The sequence below is a fragment of the Chiloscyllium plagiosum genome, chromosome 21, assembly GCF_004010195.1.
Source record: "Chiloscyllium plagiosum isolate BGI_BamShark_2017 chromosome 21, ASM401019v2, whole genome shotgun sequence".
Classification (NCBI taxonomy): Eukaryota; Metazoa; Chordata; class Chondrichthyes; order Orectolobiformes; family Hemiscylliidae; genus Chiloscyllium; species Chiloscyllium plagiosum.
The window spans coordinates 50,190,919-50,211,784 of NC_057730.1; the positions used below are offsets into that span (position 1 = coordinate 50,190,919).

The 20,866-nt window shown below is 45.5% G+C and overlaps 1 protein-coding gene across 1 annotated transcript in view; it reads left to right on the forward strand.

Annotated features, from left to right (window-relative positions):
* Window positions 1–20,866, forward strand: part of ppl (periplakin) — an 82,284-nt gene that overhangs the window by 54,119 nt on the left and 7,299 nt on the right. Inside the window, exons 14-19 of the mRNA XM_043712027.1 lie at window positions 1,786–1,815; window positions 5,236–5,393; window positions 8,416–8,594; window positions 11,388–11,526; window positions 13,151–13,344; window positions 16,544–16,694. Coding sequence (XP_043567962.1) covers window positions 1,786–1,815; window positions 5,236–5,393; window positions 8,416–8,594; window positions 11,388–11,526; window positions 13,151–13,344; window positions 16,544–16,694 — 851 coding nt within the window. The remainder of the gene's footprint in view (window positions 1–1,785; window positions 1,816–5,235; window positions 5,394–8,415; window positions 8,595–11,387; window positions 11,527–13,150; window positions 13,345–16,543; window positions 16,695–20,866) is intronic.

Consider the following 20,866-nt stretch of genomic DNA (forward strand, 5'->3'; position numbering starts at 1 on the left):
ACACACACACACTCTGCTAGAATTTCCATGCCTGCTCTCCACAGGCACCGTGTAAAGAACCTGGTCGTGGGCCTGGTCACCATCATCCTCCTCCTTCATGTTCTGGGAGTCTCGTACAGTTATGGCCCACTCGGTACAGGCAACAAGCTCCAACACATGCGACTAATTCAGAGTTACCCATGTGGAACTCTGCCATTGGCCCACTAGGTTTTCAATCCTGTCGGCAGGAGCAGTTCGCACCTTCCAAACATCAGGGGGTTTGTGTCAACTGAATTTGACGCATCACAATTTTCCTTCTGATATTCTTCTGTTTTCCTTCTGGAAAAAGAAAAGCCTTTCCCTCCTTTATTTGGAAAAGGCTTAGCGGAACTATTTTGAGGATAAGGATTGGAATTCCATTTGGATTCAGTAGGGGTGGGAGGCAGTGGGAATTCTAACCTCACAGTTAGCCCTGGTTAAAGGTGGGTGCTATGTAGAGCTCCTTAATACCATAAGGGAGAGTGTCCACCATTATATGATAGGTAACAGTATTAGGATCTAGCCAGGATTAACACTGACTGGAATAGAATAGCAGAACGTTTCAGAAGAAATAGTGAGAGTTGGAATTCTGCAATAAAGAATGTGTGTTAGATTTTAGTTGAAGATTAGCCTGTCTTTCTGTCTTGAATGCTAATTTCCCTGCAGTGCAATTTCCAATCTTTCCTACTGCGTTGAATCCTTCACCTCACACTGAGGCGCAGGCACTACCCATGGTTTGACAGAATGCTTTGGAAATTCACCATTATCACATCAAATTATAGAGTCGCTACAATGCTAAGTTGCATGTCTGGTGAGTGTCGGTGTTTTCTCAAGCATGCAAGAACATAACATCTAGGAACAGGCATACGCGATATGTCCCCTCAGCCTGATCCAGATCCGACAGATCACAGTTCTACCTAAACTCCACTTTCTTGCCCAATCCTTCTATCCCTGACTCCCTTAGCACCCAACATCCATCATGATTATATTCATCGACTGAACACCAAAGTCTCTTGGCAAGAGAATTCCATAGCATAATAAGGCTCTGAGTGAAGTATTTCTCATCATTTCAGGTCTAAGTGGCTGAGGTTTCCTCCTGACTTTCTCCCTCCTGGATATAGACTGCAGTCAGGAGAAACTGCATCTCAGCATCTACCCTATACACGTCTCACTGAGATTATCTGTTACTGTTCCAAATCCTGGAGAATCCCTTTCTAGTGGCACCATTGGTCTATATGCACCACTAGCCCTACAGCGCTTCAAGGAGGTGATTTACCACCACCTTCTCAAAGGCAATTTGAGCTGGGAGACAAATGGTGGCCTGCCCCAGCCAGCAACACCCACATCTCCCCAACAACGAGGTTAAAGGAAGGCACATCCTTGCCATTCGCTCCTCTTGGGCCAACCCTCTCACCCCCCGGGATCAGGGTAATGAAACCTCTGCCATGGAACGGAAACCTTCTTTGGCAATGAGACCACAAAGCAGGACATTGTACTCAAGTGTGATCTTAGTAAAACACTGAAAAATGGCTGTACATTTTCTGTACTGTTGCATTAAGGACCCCTCACAATGAAGTCTAAAATGTTCGGATTGCCTTCCTAATTGTTAGCTGTACCTGCATGTCAACTTCCTGTGAATTATTTACCAAGACCCCCAACTCCCTTTATTTGCTGGTTCCTGATACAACTTAAGATATAATTAGTTTATTGTGCAGATCCTTTCTTACAGATGGCACATATTCAGTGGATTTTGTTTATTTTTCACAGTGGTGAAGACTCCCCAAGTTCCAGTATCAAGTATGTAATATTTTTATATCGCACCATTGGACTATACACAGTGTGGGTTTTGACTGTTGTACTGTTAATTGAATTGAATTGAATTTATTGTCCCGTGTACCAAGGCTCAGTGAAAAGCTTTGCCTTGCGAGCAATACAGGCAGATCACAGAGTTAAGTAGCACAGATAGTAAATAATAGGGAAACAGCGGCTAAAACAAAAACCCAGGTACAGGTGAATGTAATTGATGTTAATGTCAGCAGCTTTCAATTCTATAGAAACTTTATAGCCAGAATCTGTCTCCAGGTGCTTCCTGGGAGTGTAATCAAACAAACATTGCTAGCAAACCAAAGATAGAGAGGTCAGGATATTGGGCTGGGTGGCTCAAGCCTGGTAGGAGAATTTGAATGTAAGGAGAGCCTTTAAGGAGGATACAGAAATGGAAAAGGTTATGGAGGAAACACCAGGTCTTAGGGTCACTGACAATAGTGAGGAGAATGGAGTAGTGGATACAGAAGAGAACATTGTTGGACAGTCCACGGGTCAGTCAAGGAGTCAAGGGTGATAGGGCAAATGCAGGAATGTGGACATGAGGAATATCAGATCAGCCGTGATCCTGTTGAATGACAGAACAGACTCGAGGGGCTGAACATTCTACCTCTGGTCCTCTCTCTTCTGGAAGTTAAGAAGACAATCAAGGGTAGGAGTACAGAGTGATTCGAGCAGGAGGTTTTAAAGTTCGGCTCAACAATCGAGAGATTCACAAAGCAGGAATGAACGTAGATCATGGAATGCAAGGATGATGGCCAAGTGGTAATACTGTGAGATAGGGTATGGGCTGCAGGCTCCTGGATGAGGCCGGTATGGAAGGGCCCTGGATGAGGCCGGTATGAGGTCAGTGTGGAAGGGCCCTGGATGAGGCCGGTGTGGAAGGGCCCTGGATGAGGTCAGTGTGGAAGGGCCCTGGATGAGGTCAGTGTGGAAGGGCCCTGGATGAGGCCGGTGTGGAAGGGCCCTGGATGAGGCCAGTATGAGGCCGGTGTGGAAGGGCCCTGGATGAGGCCGGTATGGAAGGGTCTGCATGAGGTCAGAATGGAAGGTATTAGAAGGAACGGCTTTGGAGCCGTGTAATCGGGTGGTGAAAAAAAGGATGTGTGAGAGATTTGATGGCAGACAGGAGTGAGGCAGGAGCAGAGATGAGTAGTGTCATGGAGATGGAAAGCGGGAGTCTCTATGACAAAGGGGAAATGGGGGCAGAGGGAGCCATAAGCTCAGTCAGGGTCAAACAGGATGCTATATTGCTCGCCCTGAGACAGGCACTGGAGAAGGGGTTAGGTTGAGTGATACAGAGATAGTCTTTGTGACGGCCGCTCTGATCAATGGCTTTGATCTTCCCAATATTTAATTGGAGAGACATTATGATTAACAGCTTCATAAATGCTTGACTATCTATGTAATCAGTGGTTTGTGGTCTTTTAACTGGCTCATGTGTGTGTAGCCATTAGTCTCTAACTGCATATATAGTGACCTTTTGCTTGTAATTTGAAATCATTGGCTTGTGGTGAAATTGGTTGGTAGATGAAAGTGGAATTTATTTAAACCCAGTTGAGCGTAGAATTCTTGTAAGATATTGTGAGCTGGGAGATTCTGCTCCTCCTGGTTAAATTATGACTTGTGTTGTGAATGATTTACTAGATGAGGGAGCAAAGCTTTCAATGTGATTGGATAAATTCACTCGTCATCTTGGCTAAAGTCAGAACATCATCTTCATGCACGTTGTTGGGTCTTTTGCAAATTAGTGACATGCATTTTGTTAAATTTGAGAGTCACTTTTACAAAATAATAGGCTTTTAGAGGGAATCGTTTTCATTCGGTGCAAATTCCAAGATGAATACAAAACCTGCATTGGCCGAATCTCTCTGCTGTCGGGAAGTGTATGAATAGGAATAATGTAACTACCCATTTTAGTCAATGCTAAACATACTGTAAAAATAATTCCGCTGTCTCTTTGGATGTTCATCTTTTAGCCTCATAAAAACTGTCGTGTAAGGGCTTTAAGGAACCTTGGAGCAATCCAATGATGATTTCACTGAGCTGCACTCCATTAGGCATAAGTAGCACAGTGTGGGTGGAGTTCATCGGATCCACAAGAGAATATGCATGAACTGCCCAGGGGCACATGAGGTGGAAGAGGAGAGATATAAGTGCAGTGTAATAGTCTGACCAGCGCAGAGTGATAGATGACATGGAATAGCCTTTCAATAATGTAACAACAAGACGACTTATGTTTATCCTGTAGTATCCCAGAATCCTTACAGCATGGAGGCAAGCCATTTGGCCCACCAAGTCCACACCGACCTCTCCAAAGAGATTCCACCCAGACCCCCCCCCTCCCGCTATCCTAGTAACCTGGCATATCCCATAAACTACACATCCCTGGACACTGTAGGCAATTTAACCTGGCCAATTCACCTAAAGTGCACATTTTTGGACTGTGGGAGGAAACCAGAGTACCCGGAGGAAACCCACGCAGAGAATGTGCAAACTCCACACAGACAGTCATCCAAGGGTGGAATCGAATCCAGGTCCCTGGCACTATGAGGCAGCAGTGCTAACCACTGAGCCACTGTGCCAGTATTTAGCACTAAGCTGTATCAAACAGTGTTATAACACAGTCCAAATCCAGAGGCAGGTCTTGACTTCGTCTTGTCCTCCACTAATCTGTCTTGAACCCAAACCCATTGTGTGCAAAAAACACGCACGCTAAAATAAAAAGTGATTGTGAAGTGATGTAGAACCCAATTTCTGTACCACAGCATTTAGTAACTGTGGGGAGAAAATGAGGACTGCAGATGCTGGAGATCAGAGCTGAAAATGTGTTGCTGGAAAAGCGCAGCAGGTCAGGCAGCATCCAAGGAGCAGGAGAATCGACGTTTCGGGCATAATCCCTTCAGCCTGCTGGACACACTTTCCTCATTCCTGAAGAAGGGCTTATGCCCGAAACGTCGATTCTCCTGCTCCTTGGATGCTGCCTGACCTGCTGCGCTTTTCCAGCAACACATTCTCAGCACTTAGTAACTGTGCAAGCTTTGGAATTAGGATGATGTGAATTGATGGATAAGATTAAATGTCCGTAGGATATACGCAACAAGACTCCTTCCTCTCCTGTGAAATTGTTGAATACCTCCCAGTTATAATGATTTGTTGCAAATTTTGTGGTTAAGGTCAAAGAGAGAGTGAAATTATAATGGATGAGATTAATGAGAAGAAATTTGTTAATGAGCAAAATTGCCAAAGAACAGCCACCAGCCAAAAGGGGTGAGGGTATAATCATTCCAGATGAGTTGGTTGATATGGTTACCTCACAGTGGCAAAGTAACAGGGTGTTAGCATGAATCTGTAATGTTAAGGTTCTAACTGTGTTTCAATATGCATGGTCAGATACCCAGGACCAGCAATGTCTGAAACTGCTGTCGGACTTGGATAAGATTCAGAATGATGTAGCCAAACAGGAGAAGGCAATCCAGTCCTGTACCCGCCCACCACTGGAACAGAAGAAGCCCATCCAGGACAGCAAGGACCGTATCCAGGACCTAAAGGTAACCTCCGTTGCTGGAATTAAATATAAGTGAAGTGATTGCATTTATATAGCATGGGACACAGTCTTAGGCGAGCAATGATGCAGTGGCATGATCAGTTGACTGGTAACCTTTAGGGTATGGGGTAATGTTCTGGGAAAATGGGTTCGAATTCATGAGGGCAGTTGGTGAAACTTGAATTCAGTTAATGGAGTTGTAATTAAACAACTGCTCCAATTACCATCATTGTCATAAAAACCTATCTGGCTCACTAATGCCTTTTAGGCGAATGAACTCAGCCATCCTTACCTGGGCTGGCTGACACGTGACTCCAAACCCATAGTAACGTGTTTGACTCTTAACTGCCCTCTGAAATGACCCAGCAAGCCACTCAGCGCAAGGGCAAGTGTTGATGGGTAACAAAAGTTGGCCGTGCCAGTGACAAGCACATCCCATCAAAGAATAAAGAAGCATGTTTCTTTATAAGATTAGGAGGGGCATGGATAGGGTAAATAGACAAGGTCTTTTCCTTGGTGTGGGGGAGTCCAGAACTAGAGGGCATAGGTTTAGAGTGAGAGGGGAAAGATTTAAAAGAAGCCTAAGGGGCAACTTTTTCTCACAGAGGGTGGTACGTGTATGGAATGAGCTGCCAGAGGAAGTGGTGAAAGCTGATACCTTTTAAATGCTGTAATTGTATCTAGATGGGTATATCAATAGGAAGGGTTCAGAGGGATATGGGCCAAGTGCTGGCAAATAGGACTAGATTAGGTTAGGAATCTGGTTGACATGGACGAGTTGGACCGAAGGGTCTGTTTCCATGTTGTACATCTCTATGACTCTATGCTAACACCTACTTCACAGTGTAGTATTGTCGGAAATCCAATAGCCAATTTGTACAAGTGGAATTGAGGTAATTCACAAGATGATCTGTTTTGCTGGTGTTTGTTGAGGGATATTAACTGTTGACTAGGCCACGAGGAACACTTAAACAGTGCAATATGACCTTATTCACTCACCTAGGAGAGTAGACCTATCCATCAAGAGACATCACCTTCAGGCAGTGTAACATTATCCATTTACCATTGTCGAATCCTCTGTTTCATCATGAACCCTGAATATTCTGACTCACAGAATAGACTGAGCCAAAGCTGATTCACATTAATTACTTGTTCTGTTGAAATGTTGGAGCCTGGGTGGAAGTCAATGATCCTTTTGACAGGACACCTTGAATACTCAGGGTTGGATAGGGTTGTGAGTGTCATAGCTTTCAGTGTCCAGCCGCTGAAACTAATAATAATTCTGAAACTTGGGCAGGATGAGGATCATAGAGTCATAGAATCCTGACAGTGTGGAAACAGACCTTTCAATCCAACAAGTTCACACCGACCATCCAAAAGTAACCCGCCCAGACCCATTCTCCTACCCTATTACTCTATATTTACTCCTGACTAATGCACCTAACCTACACATCCCTGAAGACAATGAGCAAGTTAGCATGGCCAATTCACCTAATCTGCACATCTTTAGACTGTGGGAGGAAACAGGAGCACCCGCAGGAAACCCACACAGATACGGGGAGAATGTGCAAACTCCACACAGACAGTTGCCTGAGGCTGAGGCTTGAATTGAACTGAGGTCCCTGGCACGGTGAGACAGCAGTGCTAACCACTGAGCCACTGAAGGATTCAGTATAAAAATGATGATCCTTCACTTGCCAACTGCATTCAAACTCCAACTATGAAGATAAAACTTTTATTACGCAAGTATCAAATCTAATTGCATTTAACTGGTTTATAAATCTGGTAATGCTTTGCTATGGCCTGGTGTCTGGTGATATTGTTGAAAGTTTGAATGTTATCCTGTTTGCCATGATGGTAAATTTCAGTAGTGAGGAAACTTTGACCAGGTTCTATTCAAGTTCACCTCTTTGAATATAAAGGTAGGGAGATTATACTTTTATTATACAGGGCATTGATGGGACCACCTCCTGAACTCGGTAATTAAGGAAGCATGGACATATTGGGTACAGTTTGGAGAAGGTGTATAGCACTGGACAGTCTATCTATTCCAGGTATTAATGTGGAAGGGCCAGAAAGGGAAGTTTGTACCTCTTAGAGTTTCAAAGAGTAGGAGATGATTTGAATCCGAGGGGACTTTGCAGGGTGAATGTGGAAGGGATGTTTCCCTTAGCAGAGACTCTAGAACCAGGGGACATTGTTAGAAATAAGGGATCATCCATTTAAAGCAGTATAAGGACAATTTGTTTTTCTCTCTGAGGGACATATTGGAAACTTCCTTCCTCAAAAGGCCAGTGGAGGCAGAATCACTGAATGTTTTCAAGGCAAAGGATGTTAGATTCTTGTTAAGCAAGAGGATGAAAGGTTATCAGAACTGTGGAGTTGAGATCTGATCAGCCACAATCTTATTTAGAGTTGGACTAGGTTTGAATGGCCAAATGACCTACACTCATTGTGAATTGAAATGTTCGTTTGCTTCATGGTCTGATGGTGGAGCTCTGATCTAAGGCAATCATTTGAATTTGTAATGTGACCCATTTACTCCCGCTGGAGATGACGCACACTTGTACACAGGGGCTCGTTCTCTGCAAACGAAAGGAATATGCTCAAGCCTTGCTCCTGTTTTGGATGATCTGGAGGCTTGGGAAGCCTGGAGTTCCCTGTTAGTTTCTCCTTGACCACTTAGAGTCAAATTGTCAACCAGTGGGCACACTTTTTGATCAATTGAAATTCCCTATTCTTGCACTTGTCTTGATAAATGTGAGACATGACGTTTTGGAAGCCTCTCTCTCTCTCTCTCTTCACTCTCGTTCACTGCTGAATGGACATTCAGCTCATAGCACTATCTTCCCAAACTCTTGACCTTTAGTCATCAGTAAACCAAGATTAACCGGGCCTAGCTTCCCTCCCTGTGAAAAGGATTTTAGAGTTTCAGGTTTGGAAGGAGTGGGTCACTTTAAAGGCATGAATACACCTGATATATGAATAATATTGAACCTGCTGTATCTATATTTTTTTCTGTCCAGAACATCAGTGGTTCAATTGGCCAGATTGAAATAGCAAAGATGTCCAAAGAAAGGGAGTGTCAGGGATTTCTGTCCCAGTATCCCCAGGTGGCTGGTGCTCCTCAGCTTCGCACCAAACTGGATGACACTAACAACAAGTTTGACCAGGTCAGCCTCCTGCTCAACTGCTCTGAAGAGAAGTAAGTAACATCAGCTTTACGTGGTAATATGTTATATTTGTATGTTTGTTATCCTGTACAGGCATACCCTGCTTTTTGAACGTTTGCAGTACGCCACTTTGCTTTTATGAAAGACTACATTAATACCTGTTTTCACTAACCGAAAGAAATCCGAAGAGGATTTTCACTTTTACGAGAAAAGGCGAAACTTTTCCCATATAAATTAATGCCTCATCGTTTTATGCCATTTTGACTTATGAAAGGTTCCACAGGAACACTCTTACTTCCCGGATAGCGGGGGATACCTGTATTAATATTGAAGGCAGTAGCCTGATGTGTGATTCAGTGGAGAACTGGTAACTGTGATTCACCCAAAACCACCCGATTTCCTTTCCCGTTGAAGGCAAGGAAGAAACAAAACCACAAAATATCTCCCAACCTTTCTACGCTCCCAGCACATTGTGTTCCAGACTGCCTGAAGTTTCTCTGCATTCGGTTTAATAGGTGCAGCTCCTCATGTGTGAAGCGATGTTGTAATTCACCTCAGTCCCCAGATCTCATCCTTGTATCTTAGGAGGATGACAGGTGGCAGTCTTGGTCAGGAAACAGGAGCACGAGAAGAGAATGTGGCCTATCCAACCTACTCCACATTCCCTTTCTGTTCTTAGAATCCCTACAGTGTGGAAACTGGCCATTTTGCCCAACAAGTTCACACCCAGACCCATTCCCCTGCATTATGCACCTAACCTGAACACCATGAGCAATTGAGCATGTCCAATTCACCTAACCGCACATTTTTGGAGGAAACCCACGCAGACACGGGGAGAATGTGCAAACTCCACTCAGACAGTCACTTGAGGCTGGAATCAAACTCAGGTCCCTGGCGTTGTGAGGCAGCAGTGCTAACCACTGAGCCACTGTGCCTGCTCCCTTGATTCCCTGAAAGACTAAGTGTCTGCCTACCCCAGCCTTCAACGATGGAGTGTCCACAGCTATCTGGGATAGAGATCTCCAAAGATTCACAGCCCTCAAAGAGAAGTGGTGTCTCCTCACCTTCAATGACCATACTTCTCCTCCAAGACCGTGCCCTGTATTTGAAGTTCCCTCGTGGACCCACCTCTCCACATCTACTTTGCCAAGCCCCTTCAGAACCTTGAATATTTCAATGAAATCCTCTCTCATTCTTGTAAACTCCAGAGACTGCAAACATAACTTGCTCAGCTTTCTGTCATAGGACAACACTGCACCTCCATTAATGGGATTAGGACATCACTAGCTAGCCCAGCATTTATTGCCCAACCCTATTTGCCCAGAGGGCAGTAAATAGTCAACCACATTGCTGTGGGTCTGGAGTCACGTAGGCTAGACCAGGTAAGGATGGCAGTTTCCTACCTTAAAGGGCGCCAAATGGGTTTTTCCAACAATCAGCAACAGATTCTTGGTCATCATTGGGTTCATAAGATATAGAAGCAGAATTAGGCCATTCAACCTATCTGGTCTGCTGTTCAAGCATGGTTGATATTCTCCTCATCCCCATAACCCTTCAACTCATTACCAATTAAAATTTCATCTAACTCCTCCCTAAACGTACTCACTGCCCCGTCATCCGTTGCACTTTGGGGTGGTGAATTCCACAGATTCGCAGCCCTTTGGGAGAAGTAGTTTCTGTTCAACTCTGTTTTAAATTTGTTGCCCCTTATCCTATCATCTCAGGTTCTTAATTCCGGATTTTTTTTAATGTGTTGAATTCAAATTCTACCATCTGCCATGGCAGGATTTGAACATTGGTCCCCAAAACGTTACCTGGGTCTTTCAGAATTAAGATCGTACTGATAATACCATTAGTCCATTGCCTTCCATGTGTTCCATACCTTGTCACAACACCTAATGTTATCTCACCTCAACAGTGTGATCCCATTGAATTTCTTTTTTTTTAGTCCCCTATACTGAGGAGACTCTAAAATCTTCTGGTTATATTTTTCTGTTTTTCCTTCCTTGCCCCCCACACTTTCGCCTAGCTGCAGTAGTGCTTATATTTACCCCATCCCCCATGTTGTGTGTGTGCAGGTGTGAGACACAGTGAAAGACACAAGGTGTACAAATCTTTATTCAATTCCCACCACCAGGAAGAAAGGGAACACCCGAGTGGCTAGTGACAAGCAGTGCCCTTCTCAGAGGGCAATGCTGCGTGATCAAACAGTGAAGGGGAGGGAAGGGGTTAAATCAAAATGGAGTTTACATTAGATTCCCTACAGTGTGGAAACAGGCCCTTCGGTCCAACCAGCCCTCCGAAGAGTAACCCACCCAGACCCATTTCCCTATGACTAATGTACCGAACACTATGGGCAATTTAGCACGGCCAATTCACCTGACCTGAGGGCGGAAACCAGAGCAAACCCACGCAGACAATGTGCAAACTCCACACAGACAGACTCCTGAGGCTGGAATCAAACCTGGGACCCTGGTGCTGTGAGGCAGCAGTGCTAATCACTGAGCCACTGTGCTGCCCAAAGAGTTGGAGGGGGAAATAAAGCACTCCACTTGCGGTGGTGCCCACCTCTCCCTGGACAACTCGAGGGAATTGGTAGAAACCGTGTGCTCCTTCTCCATGGACACCAGAGTATGAACGTGGCTGCGGTGATCCCATTGAAACCATGCGGCTGGGAGTATGTGATTGGTGAATTCAGCCAGATACACGGCTACACTCTTAGGGTTTCTTTCCCCTCTGTGCCTGATGCTGGTCTTACGTTTTCTGTGTGACCCTTTGTCCCGGTGCAGTGAATTACAGGCACACTAACTTGTGAATCCTCACAGGGCACAGGCTGCGAACAAGTTGGAGAACACCCTCCAGAAAGGCAGAACCACTTTGTCAGAATACGAGAACAAACTGCTCAAGGACCAGACTGTCCCAGATAGTATCTGGGGACTGGATAGCAAGAAGCAGGAACTTGACGTGAGTACAGTCTCAACGCTTTTAGACCACGTAGCCCTGAAGACCTGGTCTGTGAAAAACCAGGAAGTAGTCTTTTTTTATAATCTTCCCGAGGCACCTGTGATGTGACCAATCACTCAATTCAAACTGAAAGGCAGCGCTTTGCTCTACTGTCAATAGACGTGAAGCTGGAAGAGTACAGCAGGTCAGAGAGCATCCGAGGAGCAGGGAAGTCAGCGTTTCGGGCCAAAGCATTGACTTTCCTGCTCCTCAGATGCTGTCTGACCTGCTGTGCTGTGCCAGCTTCACATCTATTGACTGATTTCCAGTAGTCCTTACTGTCTCTTACCTCTACTGTACCTTGTGTATTTAGTGTTGCTGTGTTGTCTGTTAACTATTGCCCTCCCTTCTCCCATCCCTGTCTCACCTGGGAAGGTAATAAAGGCCAAATGCATGTTTGCTAACTGCGATCCCAGGTGCAACATTGTGCAGTTCCTGACCCCGATGTTACAGTTTTCAGTTTCCATTAACAGGTTCTGCCCCTGTATTTTGTTTCTTATACCAGTCCCTCCGAAACTCTTCTCCTCTGTGAAGTCATTTTGAGGTTTGAACAATGCCCTCAGTAAGGGCTGCTTTAGAATGGAGGACAGAGGTCCACCTGTTATAACTCACAGAGCCATAGAGATGTACGGCATTGAAACAGAGCCCTCGGTCCAACCCATTCATGCCGACCAGATATCCTAACCTAATCTGTTCCCATTAGCCAGCACTTGACCTGTATCCCTCCAAACCCCTTCCTAGTCATATACCCATCCAAATGCCTTCCAAATGCTGTAATTATACCAGCCTCCACCACATCCTCTGGCAACTCATTCCATACATGTACCACCCTCTGCGTGAAAAAGACCCTCTGCGTGAAAAAGTTGCCCCTTGGGTCCCTTTTGTATCTTACCCCTCTCACCCTAAACCTATGCCCTCTAGTTCTGGACTCCCCCACCCCAGGGAAAAGACTTTGTCTATTTATCCTATCCATGCCCATCATGATTTTATAAGCCTCTAAGGTCACCCCTCAGCCTCTGATGCTCCAGGGAAAATAGCACCAGCCTATTCATCCTCTCCCTGTAGCTCAAATCCTCCAACCCTGGCAACATCCTTGTAAATCTTTCCTGAATCCTTTCAAGTTTACCAACATCCTTCCGAAAGGAGGGAGACCAGAATTCAGTCAGAGCTCCGCTGTGGCTATTGTTACCTGAGAGTTTGCAATTCCAAACCTTCATCTCTCAACTCCCCTCGGGGTCACAACCCTCAGTCTGTCTTAGCTATGAATCCATCACTTGTTTCACAGTTTTCCCTGGTGTCTTCCCACATCTTGACATTTTAATTTCTATTTTCATCTTCCCACTTATCAATGTTTCAAACTTCCAATCTCCTTATTGTCCAAACACTGAAATGTTCTCTCCCTTCCAAGTCTAATGCAGACACATCATTACTGAGCTTCCTGCTTCCTCAGACGTGATGCTGTATAATCCCACCAAGCCCCCGGGTCGAGTTGGGCCTAGGGAGCGGGGCCGGGTGTCACAACTCGGAAAAATGCGTCTCGCTTTTTGTTTAACTGTATGTAATCCAGTATCTTCCCTTCTCGCAGGCCATGCGCTCAGAGCTCAAATCCAAGAAAGCAATTCTTCAGGAGGCTGACCAGGACTTGAACAAAGTGAAGAGAACCTGCAACGTGCTGACCGACAACTTTCAGGAGCACTGCCCCGATGTCGAGCGACAGGCCTTCGAGGTCAAGAAGCTCAACAAGCGCTATGACAACATCAACAAGCAACTGGACATCCGGTTGGTGCCCTACTTCCCCATGGTATCTCCGGCATCAGCTTCACTGGCGGTCTGCCAGGCTGCAGCCATGTAAAACCCAGACGCGCTTTTCCAACCTGTGACACCACTGTCATGCCCTAGGTCCCATCTCGACTCGAGGGGTTGGTGTGAATGTGCAGCATCGAGTCTAGGGGAATGTGGAAGGATAAAGTGCCGATCATAACCTCCATACACTACCAAGTCCTTCACAGCCAGCTTTTGAAGAGCATTCATTGTGGCCTCCAGGGAAAGTCTGCAAACCACTCTATGAAAAGCAAGCTCCCCTAACAATCCATGTGATACTGGGTAGACAGTCTGTTTTCTGACAGATAAGTATTCACCATATCTTCCCTGGTCTCCTTTGAAACAATGAGGGACAGTGAGGACGGCAGATGCTGGAGAATCAAAGTCAAAACATGTGTTGCTGGAAAAGCGCAGCAGGTCAGGCAGCATCTGAAGAGCAGGAGAGTCGACATTTCGGGTATAAGCCCCACACCAGCGCCCTCCACATCCCTGTTGACTGGTTTACACCCGAAACGTCGACTCTCCTGCTCCTCGGATGCTGCCTGACCTGCTGTGCTTTTCCAGCACCACACTCCTGATTCTGTTGAAACAATACCACTGTATCCTCCTGCATGGGCAGACAATGCGATGGCCCAGTGTTTCATCAAAGAGACAGCACCCCTGACAGTGCAGCACTCCTTCCAACCTGCACTGGAATGACAGCCTAGATCCTTATATCCCTAGCCATGGATGTAGGTTGCTCGCTGAGCTGGAAGGTTTGTTTTCAGACGTTTCGTCACTATACTAGGTAACATCAGTGAGCCTTCGGTGAAGTGCTGGTGGTATGTCCCGCTTTCTATTTATGGGTCTTGGTTTCTTAAGGTGGATGATGTCATTTCCGGTTCTTTTACTCAGAGGTTGGTAAATGGGGTCCAAATCGATGTGTTTATTGATGGAGTTCCGGTCAGAATATCAGGCCTCTAGGAATTCCTGTGCGTGTTTCTGTTTAGCCTGTCCCAGGATGGATGTGTGGTCCCAGTCAAAGTGGTGCCCTCCTTTGACTGGAAGTAAGGATACTAGTGAGAGTGGGTCATGTCTTTTGGTGGCTAGTTGGTGTTCCAGAACTAAACAGAGACACGCACGAGAATTCCTAGAGGCCTGGCATTCTAACCGGAACTCCATCAATAAACACATCAATTCGTGCCCCAGTTACCAATCTCTGAGAAAAAGAACCTGAAATCATATCACCCACCTTAAAAAATACCAAGACCCGTAAATAGAAAGCGGGTCACTAACACCAGTGCTTCTCCGGAGGCTCACTGATGATGTTACCTCGTATGGTGATGAAACATCTGAAAACAAACCTTCCAGCTCAGAGAGCAAACTTACATCCAGAACCTCAACCTGAGCTACAAATCTTCTCAAAAATTGCTAATTCCTGGCCATTTGAAGCAGTCTGTACCAGGCAATGAACAATGTGGTAACTTCAAGGCACGTTTGGAAGAATATTTGAACAAATCTGGGTATATAGAGGAACCCCGATTATCCAAATGCCTCGGGTGGGGTGTATTTTGTTCTGATCATTGAACGTTCAGATAATTAAATGTCGTATAACACAGTTTAGCCAAGCAAGTATCCCTAGCCATGGATGTAGGTTGCTCGCTGAGCTGGAAGGTTTGTTTTCAGACGTTTCGTCACCATACTAGGTAACATCAGTGAGCCTTCGGTGAAGTGCTGGTGGTATGTCCCGCTTTCTATTTATGGGTCTTGGTTTCTTAAGGTGGATGATATCATTTCTGGTTCTTTTACTCAGAGGTTGGTAAATGGGGTCCAAATTGATGTGTTTATTGATGGAGTTCCGGTCAGAATGCCAGGCCTCTAGGAATTCCTGTGCGTGTTTCTGTTTAGGCTGCCCCAGGATGGATGTGTGGTCCCAGTCAAAGTCTTGCCCTCCTTTGACTGGAAGTAAGGATACTAGTGAGAGTGGGTCATGTCTTTTGGTAGCCAGGTTGGTGTTCCAGAACTAAACAGAGACACGCACGAGAATTCCTAGAGGCCTGGCATTCTAACCGGAACTCCATCAATAAACACATCGATTCGTGCCCCAGTTACCAATCTCTGAGAAAAAGAACCGGAAATCATATCACCCACCTTAAAAAATACCAAGACCCGTAAATAGAAAGCGGGTCACTAACACCAGTGCTTCACCGGAGGCTCACTGATGATGTTACCGAGTATGGTGATGACACATCTGAAAACAAACCTTCCAGCTCAGCGAGCAAACTTATATCCAGAACCTCAATCTGAGCTACAAATCTTCTCAAAAATTGCTAATTCCTGGCCATTTGAAGCAGTCTGCACCAGGCAATGAACAATGTGGTAACTTCAAGGCACGTTTGGAAGAATATTTGAACAAATCTGGGTATATAGAGGAACCCCGATTATCCAAATGCCTCGGGTGGGGTGTATTTTGTTCTGATCATTGAACGTTCAGATAATTAAATGTCGTATAACACAGTTTAGCCAAGCATCAGGACCTTGCAATCTTGTCCAGATAATCCGAAATTCAGATAATCTAGCTTCCTCTGTATTGCTAAATATTTTAATAAAGATAGTTGAAGATGAAGGGAGCATTTTGAACCCAGTTCTCTCACAGGCTATACTATTTGCAACTAAGCACAATGCCTGTCCTTATTTTTTTTCTCTCCTCTCCCTCTTCATTTTGTACCCGTTCAGGAAGTAACACTCAGCTCCTAGTTAGGCTGACAGGCCTGTAATTAGAGGGATGGACTTAGATTAGTTCACAGGTCAGCGCAACATCGAGGGCCGAAGGGCCTGTTCTGCGCTGTATTGTTCTATGTTCTACCTGCATTCTAACTGTATTTTTGTAGCACCAAAGAGCAACGGTATACTGAAATGACTGATCTATTTTACGGGGGTTAGGCAGCAAGGTAGAGTTGAGGCCATGATGAGATCAGCTAGGATCTTAGTGAAGGGCAGAGGGGCTGAATGGCCGATGTTTGCACCTGTTCCTTGGATTCCTGCTCGCTGGGGGGTGGTTGGCAGATCTGCTTTCAAAATCATTCCTTTCTCAGTGCCTATTTCTCGTTAAGCTCCTCTGAATTAACTAGTAAAGAAAATAACAGCGTAAACACAGTAATTGTTGTCTTTTAAACAGATCTGAAAATCTACAAAAAGCCAAGGATGCGTACTCCAGTTTCCGGAGTGGTAGTGACACTCTGGATAGCTGGCTCTCCAATATCCCTAACTATGAACCCCGGGAGACAGACAGCGCCAAGAACATCGATAACAAACTGAGGAATCAAATGGTATGGAGCTTACTCAGTGTGTAACTACACCCACGTTTGATTAACAGTCAACCACGGTGGCACAGTGGTTAGCACTGTTGCCTCACAGCGCTAGAGACCGGGGTTCAATTCCGCCTCAGGCGACTGACTGTGTGGAGTTTGCACGTTCTCCCCGTGTCTGCGTGGGTTTCCTCCGGGTGCTCCGGTTTCCTCCCACAGTCCAAAGATGTGCAGGTTAGGTGAATTGGCCACGCTAAATTGCCCGTAGTGTTACGTAAGGGGTAAATGTAAGGGTATGGATGGGTTGCGCTTCAGCGGGGTGATGTGGACTTGTTGGGCCGAAGGGCCTGTTTCCACACTAAGTAATCTAATCTAATCTAATCTATGGATGTGGAATTGTAAAAGCATTTTGAAATCAGCACCTCTATTTTCCACCTGGGGACCCTGCAGCCTTTAGGTCTCAATATTGAGTTCAACAACTTTAGGGCTCGCACCTTCTCCTTACCCCAATCCACCCCACACCAGGCCTTGTTATCACATGGTCTGCTGTTACACACAACCTATTGTTAGCCACTAACAGTCCTCATTAACAGCAACTCGCCCTCCCAGCCAGACTGTTAACCACTCCTTTGTCCAGCTTCTCTCTCTCTTTAGGCTCAGTCCTACCTATCATTTACTTACCGCCTTCCCCCCTCCCCCACCTTCTGCATATAAATCAACATTTTCCGATCTACCATCAGTTCTGAGGAAGGGTCACTCAGAGTCATAGAGATGTACAGCATGGAAAGAGACCCTTCGGTCCAATCCGTCCATGCCGTCCAGATATCCCAACCCAATCTAGTCCTGCCTGCCAGAACCCTGCCCCAAATGGCAGGTATTTCTGGGTATAATGCAGAAGATGCAGGATCAGTTCATTCCAAAAAGGAAGAAAGATCCTAAGGGGAGGTAGGGGTGGCTGTGGTTCTCGAGGGAAGTTAAGGACCATATAAAGACAAAAGGGAAAAAGTATAACATAGCAAACATGAGTGGGAAATCGGAGGACTGGGAAGCTTTTAAAGAACTGCAGAGGATAACTAAAAAGGAAATACACAAAGAAAAAACAAGGTACGAAGGTAAACTGGCCAAAAATATAAAGGAGGATAATAAAAGCTTTTTTAGGTATGTGAAAGGGAAAAAAATGGTCATGACTAAAATTGGGCCCTTGAAGACAGAAACAGGGTGAATTTATTACGGGAACAAAGAAATGGCAGAAGAGTTGAATTGGTACTTTAGATCTGTCTTCATTGAGGAAGACACCAGCAATCTCCCAGATGTAATAGTGGCTGAAGGGAATTTATATTAGGCAGGAATTGGTGTTGGAGAGACTGTTAGGTCTGAAGGCTGATAAGTCCCCGGGGCCTGATGGTCTACATCCCAGGGTACTGAAGGAGGTGGCTCTAGAAATCGTGGATGCGTTGGTGATTATTTTCCAATGTTCTATAGATTCAGGATCAGTTCCTGTAGATTGGAGGGTGGCTAATGTTATCCCACTTTTTAAGAAAGGAGGGAGAGAGAAAACAGAGACACGATAGACCAGTTAGTCTGACCTCAGTGGTGGGAAAAATGCTGGAGTCAATTATAAAGGACGAAGTTACGACACATCGATAGCAGTAACAGGATAGGTCAGAGTCAGCATGGATTTATGAAGGGGAAATCATGCTTCACTAATCTTCTGGAATTTTTTGAGGATGTAACGGCACGGTGGCACAGTGGTTAGCACTGCTGCCTCACAGCGCCAGAGACCCGGGTTCATTTCCCGCCTCAGGCGACTGACTGTGTGGAGTTTGCACATTCTCCCCGTGTCTGCGTGGGTTTCCTCCAGGTGCTCTGGTTTCCTCCCACAGTCCAAAGATGTGCAGGTCAGGTGAATTGGCCATGCTAAATTGCCCGTAGTGTTAGGTAAGGGATAAATGTAGGGGTATGGGTGGGTTGCGCATCGGTGGGTCGACCACTGCAGATGTACAGGTGTACATTTTTTGTCGTCTTACTGATTGCTACGGTGATATTCCACAAGGTTCAGGGCACAGGCCCTTCTTATTCCTGAAGAAGGGCCTGTGCCCGAAACGTCGAATCTCCTGTTCCCTGGATGCTGCCTGACCTGCTGTGCTGTTCCAGCAATAAAGTTTCATGGCTGATAGGAAACAAAGGGTAGTGATAAATGGCTCCCTTTCGGAATGGCAGGCAGTGTCCAGTGGTGTGCTGCAGGGATCAGTGCTGGGACCACAGCTTTTTACAATGTATTTTAATGATATAGATGAAGGTATTAAAAGTAATATTAGCAAATTTGCTGATGACACAAAGCTGGGTGGCAGGGTGAAATGTGAGGAGGAGATTACAGGGTGACCTGGACAGGCTAGGTGAGTGGTCAGATGCACGGCAGATGAAGTTTAATGTGGATAAATGTGTGGTTATCCACTTTGGTGACAAGAACAGGAAGGCAGATTACTACCTAAATGGAGTCAAGTTAGGTAAAGGGGCAGTACAGAGAGATCTGGGTGTTCTTGTACACCAGTCAATGAAGGCAAAGCATGCAGGTACAGCAGGTAGTGAAGAAAGCTAATAGCATGCTGGCCTTCATAACAAGAGGGATTGAGTATAGAAGCAAAGAGGTCCTTCTGCAGCTGTACAAGGCCCTGGAGTACTGTGTGCAGTTCTGGTCTCCAAATTTGAGGAAAGAGATTCTGGCTATTGAGGGAATGCAGTGTAGGTTCACGAGGTCAATTCCTGGAATGGCGGGACAATCTTACGCTGAAAGATTGGAGCGACTGGGCTTGTGTACGCTTGAGTTTAGAAGACTGAGAGGGGCTCTGATTGAGACATAAGATTATTAAAGGATTGGACACTCTGGAGGCAGGAAGCATGTTTCCGCTGATGGGTGAGTCCCGAACCAGAGGACACCGCTTAAAAATAAGGGGTTGGCCATTTAGAACAGAGTTGAGGAGAAACTTCTTCACCCAGAGAGTGGTGGGTGTATGGAATGCTCTGCCCCAGAGGGCAGTGGAGGCTAAGTCTCTAGATCTTTCAAGAAAGAGTTGGATAGAGCTCTTAAGGATAGTGGAATCAAGGGTTATGGGGATAAGACAGGAACAGGATACTGATTTGAGGATGATCAGCCATGATCATAATGAATGGTGGTGCTGGCTCGAAGGTCAGAATGGCCTGCACCTATTGTCTATTGTCTATTATCATATCCCTTCAAACCCTTCCTATTCATATACCCATCCAAGACCCGAAACGCTAACTGATTTCTCTCCAGACCCGCTGAGCTTTTCCAGCAGTTTCTGTTTTTGTTTCCAAAACCTTCCTTTGTTATCTAAGTTGGCCTGAGAGGGTTAAATTAGAAGCTTTGGAATAGCTACACCCACTGATCTAAAAATAACTATTTCTGAGTGGATGTTGTCAGTTTATTGTTAGTCTGACCTAGTACAGACCAGCAGCTTGGATCAGGTTACTACATTTTTGGAGATAACTATGTCCCTTCCCCAGTGTTAGAGCTTATGCCCAAAACATCGACTCTCCTGCTCCTCAAATGCTGCCTGACCTGCTAGGCTTTTCCAGCACCACACATTTCGACTAGTGTTAGTGTAGTTAACGGGTCTTAATGGAGTTTAATTCAGATAAATGCGAGGTGCTGCATTTTGGGAAAGCAAATCTTAGCAGGACTTATGGTAAGGTGCTAGGGAGTATTGCTGAACAAATAGACCTTGGAGTGCAGGTTCATAGCTCCTTGAAAGTGGAGTCGCAGGTAGATAGGATAGTGAAGAAGGCGTTTGGTATGCTTTCCTTTATTGGTCATGCAACATTTAAGAGGCATTTGGATGGGTATATGAATAGGAAGGGTTTGGAGAGATATGGGACAGGTGCTGACAGGTGGGACTAGATTGGGTTGGGATATCTGGTCGGCATGGACAGGTTGGACTGAAGGGTCTGTTTCCATGCTGTACATCTCTATGACTCTGTGATGGTAAAATAACAGGCTACATTAGCCTGTGTACTGATGACATGGTGGCTCAGTGGTTAGCACTGCTGTCTCACAGCACCAGGTTTGATTCCAGCCTCGAGTGTGGAGTTTGCACATTCTCCCTGTGTCTGCTTGGGTTTCCTCCCACAATCCAAAGATGTGCAGGTTAGGGTGGATTGGCCAAGCCAAATTG